The sequence below is a fragment of the Dipodomys ordii genome, unplaced genomic scaffold (assembly GCF_000151885.1).
Source record: "Dipodomys ordii isolate 6190 unplaced genomic scaffold, Dord_2.0 Scaffold332, whole genome shotgun sequence".
NCBI classification, from domain to species: domain Eukaryota; kingdom Metazoa; phylum Chordata; class Mammalia; order Rodentia; family Heteromyidae; genus Dipodomys; species Dipodomys ordii.
Genome location: NW_012267548.1, coordinates 114,917 through 128,476, shown reverse-complemented (window position 1 = coordinate 128,476; position 13,560 = coordinate 114,917). Strand labels below are relative to the sequence as shown.

General features: G+C 36.8%; 1 protein-coding gene across 1 annotated transcript in view; it reads right to left on the bottom strand.

Moving 5' to 3' along the window:
* Window positions 1-1,232: 1,232 nt before the first annotated feature.
* The window catches only part of LOC106001607 (vomeronasal type-2 receptor 116-like), an 18,781-nt gene continuing 6,453 nt past the window's right edge, over window positions 1,233-13,560 (bottom strand). The window contains exons 2-7 of the mRNA XM_013036653.1: window positions 7,902-8,190; window positions 6,479-6,860; window positions 6,054-6,271; window positions 4,561-4,788; window positions 3,531-3,654; window positions 1,233-2,155 (exon numbers count right to left, since the gene is read on the bottom strand). Of these exons, the coding sequence (XP_012892107.1) occupies window positions 1,233-2,155; window positions 3,531-3,654; window positions 4,561-4,788; window positions 6,054-6,271; window positions 6,479-6,860; window positions 7,902-8,190 (2,164 nt within the window). The remainder of the gene's footprint in view (window positions 2,156-3,530; window positions 3,655-4,560; window positions 4,789-6,053; window positions 6,272-6,478; window positions 6,861-7,901; window positions 8,191-13,560) is intronic.

The window sequence follows — 13,560 nt, the reverse complement described above, 5'->3', positions numbered from 1 at the left end:
AAACATTGTTTTATTGTCAACTAAAAAATTAATTTATAGAAAGCTATGGTAAGTTACTTAGCCAAGTATCTTTTAGAAATGCCATGTAAGAAGTTCAAAATCAGCCTGGGGAAGTAAATGTACAAGACTTTTATTTCTAGTAAGAGACCAAATAGCAAGCAATGGAGACATCATTCAAGTGGAAAAGGAACCTGGAATGAAAAATAAAGGACAGGATAGGCCCTGAGTATAAGTATGTATAAATGAATTAAATTATTATCAGAAAAAAACATGTAAAGAAGTCTTGAACATGAAGAAATGAATGCAGTTGTGTTTAAATCTCTTAAATATGTAATTCTGTAAACATAATATGGAGCCTACTAAATCAGCCTATATGAAACAGTAAGTAAAGCTTGCCATATAAAGAGGATTGAAATGGGACAACTAAAAATATTTCCCGTTGGAACAGATCGTAAATAGTGATGATATTACAAAAAATATATTTTTATAATTCAAATTTTTGGTGTCAAATTCATGTACAGTGATTAATCAATCAAAAATTTAAAAAATCTAGGCAAGAAGGAGCTTACTACTATGTATGACAGCCTTTAATCTTAAGAGAAAATTAAAAAATCTCATATATTTTAACCTTAAATCAAAGTGTATTTTTATAGCATACAAGTCATTCCTAAGCTATATGAGGGTAGCAGCATGATAGGGAAGAGGATGACAAAGAAGGATATAGAAAGGACAAAGAAAAAGAGAGACCAGGACAGAGAATAAGGTCCTACAAGAGAGATTCAGGATAATTTTAAGAGGTGAACGTGTGTGTAGAAATATACAAGTATTGAACAAAACATTTCCTAAGGACACCATTAAAAGATGTAAATTTGTGAAGAAGAGAATATTAATGAAATGGATTTGAGGAATCTCCAAAATGGTGGTGTGCAGACAGGAAGTTAATATAATGAAAAATTTAGAAGAGTTGTTGAGAAAGACAAGAGTGAAAAGACATTAAGAAGAGGGCATAATAGAATTGAGTGCAGATTGAAAAGGTGGAACCAAATATAGAAGCCAAATTCCAGATTAAATTGTGACCACCATCACTTGTGGCTACCACTGTTAGGAAAATGCACAGTAGATCCTTAGTCTTTCAAGTATACATTTCATAATATAAACTATGACAAGAAGAGACAATTACTGTAGAAGAAGAGCAGACCTTATGAATACTAATCAAAACTATGTGCTTAGTCTTAAGAATGCTTATTTCTACTCTTATGTCTTTTATCACTGAAGCCATGTAGAGAATTTCTTTTTGACATTAACAAGATGGTGTAACACTTTGGGACAAAAATGCAGCCTAAGAGTCCTGCACTAGAGGCAAAGATGGAAAAGATCTCCACAGCCACCATGGCTTTCCCCTTGGCACTGTGATAGACAGGAAGGAAAGTGAGCCACACACTGCAGAACACCAACATGCTGAAGGTCAGGAACTTGGCTTCATTGAAGGTGTCAGGCAGGTTCCTGGCCAGAAAAGCCATAGTGAAGCTGGCCAGAGCCAGAGAGCCCAGGTATCCCAGGACACAATAGAAGGCAGTGAGGGAGCCCTTGTTGCACAGGATGATGATGTGGCCAGGTTCAGAGTGTTCATCTGTGTCTACAAAGGGAGGAGAGGTTCCCAGCCAGAGTCCACAGAGGGTCACCTGGATGAGAGTGCAGATGGGAATGATGAAGTTAGGAGCCCCTGATACCAGCAGCCACCTCATCCTTCTCCCTGGGGAAGTGGCCTTGAAAGCCAGAATCACAGTCACAGTCTTGGCCAACACTGTGGAAACAGCCACAGTGAACACAACTCCAAATGTGATCTGCTGCAGGATGCAGGTGACTGTGTTGGGACGGCCAAGAAAGAGCAAGGAACAGAGGAAACAGAAGATGAGGGAGATGAGCAAGATGTAGCTGAGAGCCCTATTATTGGCCTTGACAATGGCAGCGTCATGGTGTTTCCAAAATATTCCAAGAATAATTGCAGTGAGCTTACAAAAGCATAGACCCATGACAACTAGAGCCATGCCCAAGGGATCTCCAAAAGCCAGGAAACTGGCAGCTCTCAACAAGCACTGAGTCCTCTGTGTGTTGGCATACTGATGATCTGAACATTGCAGACATTTCTCCCTATCTGGTGAGAAAAGTTTACTACCGTTACTTACTTTTAATAACCTTGTTTCCTTCAAAGAATTGAGGACACTTTTTACTAAGGTGAAGTCTTTATCTTCTTTATTTATCTTCTCTTTATTTGGGCTTTTTTCTTAAAGTTTTTTTGCTCAATGACACTCACATGTGTTGATAATATAACAGTTGAGGTATTGCAGTATCTTATTAAAATTTATACTTTTTCTCATTCTCAAGAGTACTGCATTCATATTAACCTTGGAATTATGCAGCTTACATTACCATACATTTTTCTGTAAGACATTTATTTTACTCTGTGTTATATTAACCTTGATTTGATTTCATTATGTTTCTCTTGCCTGCTCACCGGTTGTTGAAACAGATTGATCACTCTTGGACACTCTATAGTCATGCCCATTTTTTTTCTTTTCTTTTTTATTGTGAACATACTGTACAGAGGGGTTACAATTATATGGGCAAGATAATGAGTACATTTCTTATCAAGCATTGTAGCCTCCTCCTTTGTTTACCCTTCACATCCCTTCCCAGCCTCCCCGCTCCCGCCCACCTAGTCCTCCCCCCCTCCAAATTTGTAAAGTTGACGTTCAACATGACAACATGTACTTTTCATTGTTGCAACAGGACCACCTGTAGCCTTATTTATACAACTTGTTTTTCTCCTGCCCCTCACTTCTTAAAAGGTATTCTAGTTTACTGAGCCCTTGCACCTTGTCAAGAAGAGTGCTTTGCACTGAGAAATAAAGACATGTAAAATTCATGTGGGTAAAATGTAAGATTTGAGATGAACACTCTCCTTATAAGATTTATGTTTAGCTGGATGCCAGTGGTTCAGTCCTCTAATCCTATCTACTCGGGAGGCTGAGATCTGAGGATCTTGGTTCAATGCCAGCCTGGGCTGGAAAGTCCGTGAAACTCGTATGTCCAATAAACACTCAGAAACCTGGGAGTGGCACTGTTGCTCAAGTGGTAGAATGCTCACCTTGAGCTGAAGAGCTGAGGGACAGCCCTCTGGCCCAGAGTTCAAGCCTCACGACTGACAAAAAACAAAAAAAAACAATAAACCCCAAAGATTTATATTTAATTTCATGTTAGAGTTTAGACTGATCCTAAGGATTAGTTGTAAGAAGGATTCCTGGAGAAAACTTTGCCTGCAATATACTGTAAAATTTTACTAAATATGTAATTCAAAGCCATGTTCTATTTTATTTCCAGTAGAAATCCACCACTTATCAGAATTTGCTTATTAACAGAAAACAGGACAATGAGCACTGTAATCCTAATACACAGTTTTTGCATTGACTTGTTTGGATTGAGGAATACTAGGGAGAAATAAAAAAAATCTTTATAACTCATGGACTCACCTGTCCCATTAGCAATCTCATTTTCTGGGCAAGGTGTACAATCAAAGCAACAGGCAGCCTTTCCCTCCTGAGGAGATTTCCTGAATCCAGGACCACAGCTCTCACTGCAAACAGAGTGAGGAGTCTGAGGAAAGACAGGGATGTGACAGTAACTGTTCAGAACCATAGCAAACACTACAAAAATCCGTTCCCTTAAAATGGGATGTTTAAGCATAATGTTTTAAGCAAGTGAGTACAGTTTATTTATTTAATTCTGTTATACATTCCGTATTCCATGAGTCCCAAAGGCTATGTGCTTCAATCTTGATTTCTAGCCTGTTGAATTACTGGAAGGTATGGGATTTTTAAAAGGTGGAAAGTAGTGGTGAGAATGTAATTTCTAGTGTACTGCCCTATAGGATTTCCTTGAATTCATGTCAGTATATGTTGTATCCTACTCCTCTGTTATATGGGCAAGAGCAAGGAGAAGACCTCTGCTTTCTAGTGTAATATGAACATCTTATCTTTCTCTTCATTTTCCCATAGCCATGGCATTAGAATCTTGTCACAGATGCCTTCAATGATTTCTTTAATCAATGATATTTAAGTAACAGATCAATTAACGATTAAATGAATCTCCACAGAAGGGAGTAAAAGAAAACTTTCAACCACATATATTGCCTCACCACATATTTTATCAGTGTTAGAAACCCACAGACAATATTCAAAATCAACATTAAGAAGCAAATTTTACACTTTTGGTTCTCATCCTGCCACTTGAGCTTGAGGGCTAGGCACTGGAGCTGAGCTATTTTTTGCTCAGGCATAGCACTCTATTAGCCATTGCTCTACTTCCAGATTTTTGGAGATTAATTGGTGATAAGAGTCTCACAGACTTTTCTGTGTGAGTTTACTCGAATAGTCTCAACTCAGCTCTATTAGACTCTAGCATTATAAGAGGAAGTTGCTGGAACTCAGCCAGGTACGTATTTGAAGGGTGATTTTGTTGATTTGTGTGTGCTTAAAATTATTAGGATTAGATTCAACTCACCTCTGTAGTTCCGATTGCCCACTCTACCATATCTTCAGATAAAGACAGTTGATTGCCATGTGGATCATATGGAGAAAACTTTCCTACTTTCACCTTAAGTTCAAGACCCTCTGGAAAATTCCAAATGTTTAGAATATCATACTCTGGTTCCAATTTCCTTTTCTCACCCCAAATCACTTGATCTCCAGTTGGATTATAAAACTGGACATTCTTCAGAAAAGTGTGCAGCTAAAAGAAGACATCTTATGGTCAGGTATATCCCAGAGTTAAGACAGAAAACTTGAAATATTAAAAACTCCTGATTGCCTTTAACTTCTGATTCTGAATTCAGAGATTAGAGACACTAGAGACACCTATGGGAGAATAAAAAAACTTTGTGAAAAAATAACATTTTCTGATTACTCAGAAAATGAGTAGGAGGTGATTTTTTAGGAAAAAAAATCATTCTGCTACAGCTTGCCACAACCACTCTTGTGAATATCTATAGTATGAGCATGCTAAATGTTTAATATCAAAAGTTGATTAAGCTCGGTCACTTATGAAAATCATGAATAATTATTTTCAGCAACTCAGCCTTTGCTATGACTGAAGAAACTCATAGAGAAATAGCTGAATTTACAGTTTTCAAAACACTAGCTACAAGCATATCAACTTTATTGGTAACACATGAGTTCATAAGCAGGGTGCTGGTGCACCCTGCTTATGAATTTTTAATCCTAGCTAATCAGGAAGCTCAGATCAGAGGATCATGCTCCAAAGCAAGCCTGTGCAAAAAAGTCAGTGAGAATTTTGTCTCCAATTTTGTCTCAGGAAAAGCAAGTGGTAGTGCTGTGTTCTAGTGGTTGAGAAGTAGCCTTGAACACAGAATCAGAGACATGGCCCAGGCACTGTATACAAGCCCCTGCCCTGGCTAAAATTAATTTATAGAAAGATGGAATATAGGGGCTGGGAAGGTGGCTCAGTGGTAGAGTGCTTGCCTTGCATGCATGAGGCCCTGGGTTCGATTCCTCAGCATCACATAAGCAGAATAAAAGCCAGAAATATGGAATATATTTTATCTTTGCTACTGGCTGTTGTTTTCTTTAGAGCATATCAACATATGTGTACCATACTTCAAAAATATTGAAACTTGAAAAATTGCACAGGATATGAAAAGGACCTGAAGTATTTAAAGTTTTAAGTGTGGGTCTGTATTTGTTTAATTTTGTACTTCCAATAGATTCTGATAATAGACAGCAAAAGTTTAATGTTTCGTAAAACTATTTAAAATACTGAAACATATACACATTAATATCAGCAACCAAGATATGTATGACATATGAATACAAACATATAGATAGATAGATGTATGCATATACACATACCATATATATATATAGAGAGAGAAAAACACACATTCATACACACAGACATATTTTATTTCATTATAAGACACCTCTCTAGAAAGTTCCTTTGCTCACAGTGTGTGTGTACTCCAACATAGAAGAAATTACCTGCACAGAGGAAGGCAGTACTCCTTTTCTATTTCCCATTGTTTGAACTTCTGTTTGATGAAGAAGCATCTCATGGAGAGCTTGGGCCACAGTATACACAGCGTTGTATATATTGTAACTATCCACAGACATAGTCATGTCAAAAGTGCATGCAGGCAACAAATCCAAAGAGATATCATGAGCACAGTTGTCCCATGTTACACAGTCAGAGTCAACATCTGAGCAATTAAAAGAGAGAAACCACAGCCTTGCAAGAAAAATGTCTTCTGGGTAATTGGAAGGTTTAACTGTCTTGATAAAATCTGTGAATCCAGAAACATCTACATGATGATGTGTGAAAATAAAAGGTACATGCAATGAGCCTAGCATGAAGTATCTCCTTTTCAGGGTGAAATCCCACTGTGAGTTCACGATACAAACTTTACCATGCATAAATATTTGCTCAATAAATACCATTAAAGCTATCAGGGAATCATTATCACCATATATGATGAGGACACTTGCTGAAGATAGATTTATCTGGTTATAGACTGCCATGAGTTTGTATATATGTGATGCGTCTTGGGTTGAGATCATTAGCTCATAGGCTACACAAATTTTATTCTTGGCCATCTCTTCTTTCAATTCAACAAGAACCCATGCACCATTCTCATCTTGTGTAGTCAGTAGTCCCGCCCAGCTCCAGCTGAAGTGAAGCAGTAAGGAGACTATGGCAGTGGCTATTGATGTGTCCTTTGCGGCCATCTGATAGAGAGCAGGAAACTTGTTATGGTCACTCAGGGCATGATCAAAAGGCCCAAAGGTAAACTAAAGGGGAAAAGAATTGGACATGCCATGAATGAGAAGATTGCCATGCATCACAATCACAGCCTTGAATTCTGTAAAGAACTAGTTGAAATGGAAGGAAGGTTTTGTTTTAGATTTTAAAAAAATAATTTAATTGGTTTTGAATAATTGTACAACATTTCAATTGACTTTTCCATTGTGTCTTGATATTTGTCTCTATTTCCATCAACGTTTCCTATCTATATCAAATTCAGTTACTCCCACGTGCCCATTGAATATTATGTTTCCCCCCCTCATCCATTCTCTGTTCTTTTGCATTTATTCTTTCACATCTACCCTGCATTTACAAGATATGCTTTGTGTTCATTTTTTACACTGAGAGTAGATCAGAAATGTTGCACCATGGACTTGCATCCCTTTGTATACCACACTTCAGTCAAACTGAAGTGTGTGTGTGTGTGTGTGTGTGTGTGTGTGCAAATGGCTGTGTTCCATATTTATTTCATAATACATGTTCATATTTTAGATCTAACTTTCACATATGAGAGGACACATTTACACTTTCTTGTTCTGAGCTTGATTTACTTCATTCAACATAATATATTTCGTTTGCGTGTGTGTGTGTGTGTGTGTGTGTACATACTAGACAATATGGGGCACAAACTCAAGACTTATGCTGTACCAATGGAGTCGCACATTCACCTTGTATTCTTTGCAGGTTAATTGGAGATACAAATTTCCTGATTAGGTAGGATTACTGGTGTGAGCTATCAGTACCCTGCTCAGCATATCCTTACATTGTAAAGCCCTTTTCCATTTCCTGGTTCATTAAAGAAAATTTTTGATAAGGCTTGAAAAAATAAATTATCTAATTATCTGCTCAAATCTTCCATCACTTTTTCCAAACTATAAAAATATATTCCCAACTAATTTTGAGTAGTTACTCCATACCACAAAATTTGATTGGTTCATAAGTAGAATCTCTTCCTATCCTTCTCTTCTAACATCTGAACTGCCACCAAATTAGATGTTTTTCTAAACTTCCACACCTTTCACCCTCACCTGTGGAAATCTGTAGAGTCCTAGCAATGTCCCAATCTGGTCAGATGTTATTCCTGATGGTCCTGTAATTACTGCTATAGACTTGCTGACTCTCATACAGGAGTAGTTTGGAATCTTATACTTCCCAAAAAGAAAAATGAAGGGATTCTTAAACATTGTCCAAGCTCTGAAGTGAACATCATAGATATCAAATCCCAAAGTTAAATTATGTAAAAGATCAGGGTTTTTGTTTATTTCCTCAATAGCAAAAGTCAAGGCCAAAACACACTGATAGTTCTTGAAGATAAACCTGCATAATGAGCAAAGAAATTGAAGAGGAGTATTTCAAAGCTTAAGACTTTGATACATTAAATGCTTGCTTCTTAGCCAATGTATATGTTAAAATATTGCTCCAATTAGAATGGAATGTAAATGTGGTCTCTTATGCTTCCATATAGAACTAGGTACGGACACAAAGGGAATTTGTCATGAATGAGATTCAGATACTTATTTAAGTCCAGGGAGAGCTTGTTTTTTTCTATTGCCACATGAATCACAGCCGAACCATCACCACCCTTGGTCTTATTCCCCTGGATCCCTCTAGCAAAACCTTGTAATTTCTTGTAACAGTCATTAGCTAAACCAACACCCAGCCACCGCCTTTCCCCATCCTAGCCAAAAATGCTTAAAAACCAATGTGGACTGGCATGCGGGTCCATTTCCTGGGATTCTGGTCCTGGCCCATAAGCACTTTTCACTCAATAAAATCATTTACATTTTCACTGTGGACTGAGTAGTCTCACTGCATATCCACACTACAATGGGACCCATATCCCATAGGTGTGCACCCACATGCATAATAGCTAATGTCTTAGTAGAATTCATATGTCAATAGAACATGGCAAGGGACGTTTAGAGATCTGAAGATAAAAAATCTAAATTATCCACCCAGAGTATTATACCTAGCAAAGCTATCCTGTAGAAATGAAGGAAGGACAAAGATTTTCCCAGAGAAGAAGAGTAAAGGGATTGTATCTCCACTAGACTCTTCCTATATTAAATACTAAAGTAAGTTTTTCAGGCCACAAAACAGAATCATTAATGAACAAGAAAAATACACAAGAATGTATACCCTGTATCCTGTGAACACAATGAAAGTTGGGCACAACAGAAAATGAAATCACAGAAAATACTGAAACTCATAGAAACTGAGCAATTCATTGCTGAGTTTCAGGAATTCTTTTAAGAGAGAGAAAAGATTTAAGCCTTTCTCTTTTGTATATATGTTTTATTGTAAAGATAGTGTATGGAGGGGTTACAGTTACATGAGTAAAGTAGTGAGTACATTTCCTATGGAGCATTGTTACCTCCTCCTTTGATTTTCCCCTACCATCTCTTCTGTCCCTGCCCTCAACTCCTCCCTGCACCCCTGAAGTTGTAAAGTTCGTTTTCAACACAGTGTCTTGTACATCTCATTGTTACAATGGGTTAACCTGTATCCTTATTTCATCATTTTGTTATTTCACTTCCCCTCAACAGATTAGAGAACTGTATATACAAGTTGCAGGGCACCAGAATCAAATACAGTAAAAACAGGGATTATACCATGGGGGAAGAACATACGAAAACAATTCACATGGTATATTATGAATACATTAGAAACAACAGCAAGAAAGATAAAACACATAAAATATCAACTCCATTGCCCCACAACAAAGGCAGTTCTCAGAGTACAGTCCGTGATTGTAAGTGTTTGCATCAACCATTTAGAAAACTCTGTCAATACATTAATGATATACCTCATAGGCAGAACTGCTATGGAAAGATAGTGGCATCATCACATGTAAATTCCTTAGATGTGTCTGAAAAACAGCTATTTAGATTCCCTGCATCCATTTCACCTCAAGAGATCCACACCAATCAAACTTTAAACAGATAGAGACTCATTCAAATACAGAAGATATCTCACAACAGAAACACAGGAGCAGAAGATAGCAACACAGCATCCAGACCCCTGCTGAATGGCTGCAGCCTAGGCATTTTTCCTTCCCAGGAAGACCAGGGAGACCCAGAAGGATATGCCTGAAGTGCCTCCAGTCTAACATTAAACAGAGAACAATGAGATGTACAAGATGCTATCCTGAAAAATGAACTTTAAAATTTAGGCGGGGGATAGGGGATAGTGTAGTTGTGGAGATGGTAGGGAATGGATGGCAGGGAAAAAACAAAGAAGGAGGCAACAATGTTTGATATTTTATTGCTCATGTTATCTTAACACCTCTGTAAAGTATTTTCACAATAAAAAACTTACTTAAAAATATATATGAAATGTACATTAAGCATACTTGAAAAAGGCACAGTGGTAAGGCTAGAAATTAACAAGGAAAACAACAAAAAATATTCCCAAAACATTCAAATGAAATGAATTTCTTTTCAATCAGAAATAAAGTCTTTCATTAAAATTTAATTTAAAAATATTCAATTTAATTAAATGATTGATACATGATTAAAAGACTTGTTTTTTGTTTGTTTTCTAATGAGAAAATGCTGTACAGAGGAGTTACAGTTACATGCACAAGGTAATGAGTACATTTTCCATTGAGCATTGGTGCCTCCTCCATTGTTTTCCCTCCCACCACCACAACTAATCCCCCACCCCATGCCCTGGAGAGTTGTAAGATTCATTTTCAACATAGTGTCTTGAACATCTCATTGTTACAATGGGTCAGCTTGTATCATTATTTAAGCATTTTGTTTTTTCCATTCTCCTCCACAAGATGCAGGGCACCACCATCAAATACAGTGAAAACAGTTGTTATACTATGGGGAAGGAACATAGAAAGCAAAAACAAAAAAATCACATGGTACATTATAAACATGTTAGAATCAATAGCAAGAAAGAAAAAAGATATTTGTGTCCCTATCTTGGGGTTCATTTTGCTTAACATCATCTTATATGGTCATGTGTACATATCTTTGGCCATTTTCTGCTTGTCCTACACATGTACTAGTTATTGGAAATAAGGGAAACCATAGGATCTATGTTTCTTTGGGCCTGGCTTACTTCACATAATATAATTTTTCCAATTCTTTCTATTTCCTAACAAATGGTGCAATGTCATTCTTTCTGATGGAGGCATATATATAAATACATATATATATATATATATATATATATCACATTTTCTTGATTCATTCATCTACTAAGGAGCATATGTTAGCTATGGTAAATAATGCTGCAATGAACATAGTTGTGCTGGTAGCCTTAGTATGGCCTTGATTGTGATCTTCTGGGTAAATGCCCAAAAGTGAGATTGCTGGGTCATGGAGGAACTCTATGTGGTGTCTTATGAGAAACCTCCATAATACTTTCCAAAGTGGTTGAACAACTTTACACTCCCACCAACAATACAGTAGAGTTCCCTTCTGGCCACATTTTCTCCAGCATCTGTTGTTATTAGAGTTCTTGAACTGGGGTGAAGTGGTATCTCCATGTTGTTTAGATTTGCATTTCTTTTATGGCTAAAGAGCTTGAGCATTTCTTCATGTGTCTATTGGCCATCCTTCTTTCATCTTCAGAGGAGATTCTCTTTAAGTGTTTAGCCCAGTTATTTATGGGGCAGTTGTTTCTTTGAGGATTTGTTTTTGGGGGATTGAATTTCTTAAGTTCCACATATATTTTAGATATGAGACCCTTGTCCGTTGTATGGCTAGTGAAGATCTTCTCCCAATCCATGAGCTTTCTATTGATATTGCTAGCTATGTCCCTTGCCATGCAGAAGCTCTGCAGCTTCGTGTAATCCCATTTGTCCAACCTTCTTTGATGTGTTTTGTTTCTGGGTCTCTATCATGAAAAATTCGGCCTGTGCCAAAGAGACCTAGGGTTTCTCCTATTCCATCGTGTAATGTTTTCAAGGTGTCTGCTTTGAATCTGATCCTCAAAAATCAATGGCTTTTCTGTATGTCAACAATGAGAAGAGGGTGGCTGAAATCAGACAAGCAACTCCATTTGTAATAGCCCCTTTAAAAGTAAAATACTTTATTAAAGAAGTGAAGGACCTATATGATGATAACTTTAAAAAACTGAAAAAGGAAATCAAATCAGAACATAGAAATTGGAAAAAGCTTCCATGTTCCTGGATTGGAACGATCAACATCGTGAAAATGGCAATACTTCCCAAGGCTATCTACATGTTCAATGTGATACCAATCAACATTCCAACCTCATTCTTCAATGAAATAGAAGAAGCAATCCAAAAATTCATATGGAACAACAAAAGACCTCAATTAGCAAAAACGATCCTTAACAGAAAGAACAGTGCTGGAGGAAGATCAATACCAAATTTCAAGCTACTACAAAGCCACAGTAATCCAAACAGCTAGGTATTGGCACAAGAACAGACCTGAGGACCAGTAGAATAGAACTGAACATCCAGAAATGAACCCACAGACCTATTGCCATCTAAAATTTGATAAGGGTGTTAAAAAATGGAATGGAAGAAAGACAGCCTCTTCAGTAAATGGTGCTAGAAAAAGTGGTTAATCACCTGTAGAAAAATAAAGCTAGATCCTTATATATCATCCTGCAACAGAATCAACTCCAAATGAATCAATAACTTGTTTTTCATGGCAAAATTCTAGAAGTTTACCAATCTTTGGAACAAATATAAATGAAAACCGATTATCAGAATCGATAGATATAGAAAAAGAACAATGAAATGAAACTGTAACAATTTTGCTGAAATCAGGCATAGAGAAGTTGTACTAAAGAACCTATGCTGCATCTCAAGCAACTGGAAAAAAAACCCAAAATTGGTAGAAGGAATGAAGTAATCAAAAAGAAGAAAAAGTAGAGACTGAAACAAAATGCCAATAATCAAGAAAGCAAAAAGGACATTCTACAAGAACAACAGGGTGATAAAACTGAAGTAAAAATCATGAACCTTAAAATAGATTAGACATAAAATTCTACATATGAACCCACATCTCCCATTATTCTACATGACAGAATCAGTAGAATATAAATAGCTGTATTATTGAAAAACCATCTATAGAAGATTCAGTAAGTCTATATGAAAACTTCTATCACGTCCTTCAAAGAAAAAAAGGCAAAACTTAATTTTATGAACAAGGAAACCTTCCATTAGCCAGAGCTATTTTAAGACACAATAACTACAGGAAAGCATCCCTGTACCAGTTCTTTACTTGTAATAGCAGAAAACATTCTGATAAAAAGGACACATGGGTCAAAGAAATAGAAGACCATAAGGTTATTCTAACAATAGACATGATTCTTGGTGGTTTTCAAATAACACATGGCCCAAACATGACACCTTTAGCAAGCAGTGGCATTCTGATGCTGAGTGTGTCTGTGTGAAACACTCAGTGTAGACCATATATTTTTTTAATCTCAAAATTGATTATTTCTTAATAGAAACTTGAAGTTTGCTAGTAATAGTGAAAATGAGAAGAAATATAAATACACAGGTAACTTAAACAAAAGTCAATAAAAGAATAGGAATAGTCTCTGGGTTGATTAAATGGCAGATCCTTTGTCTCACTTACAAGGCCGTATCTTCCACCCAAGCACTGGAAATGGTTTTCCAGTAACTTTTTTTCCTCTTATAATTTTTATTTTAGGAATACGTGAATGTGCGGTTTCCTTTCTTTTCTTGTCTTC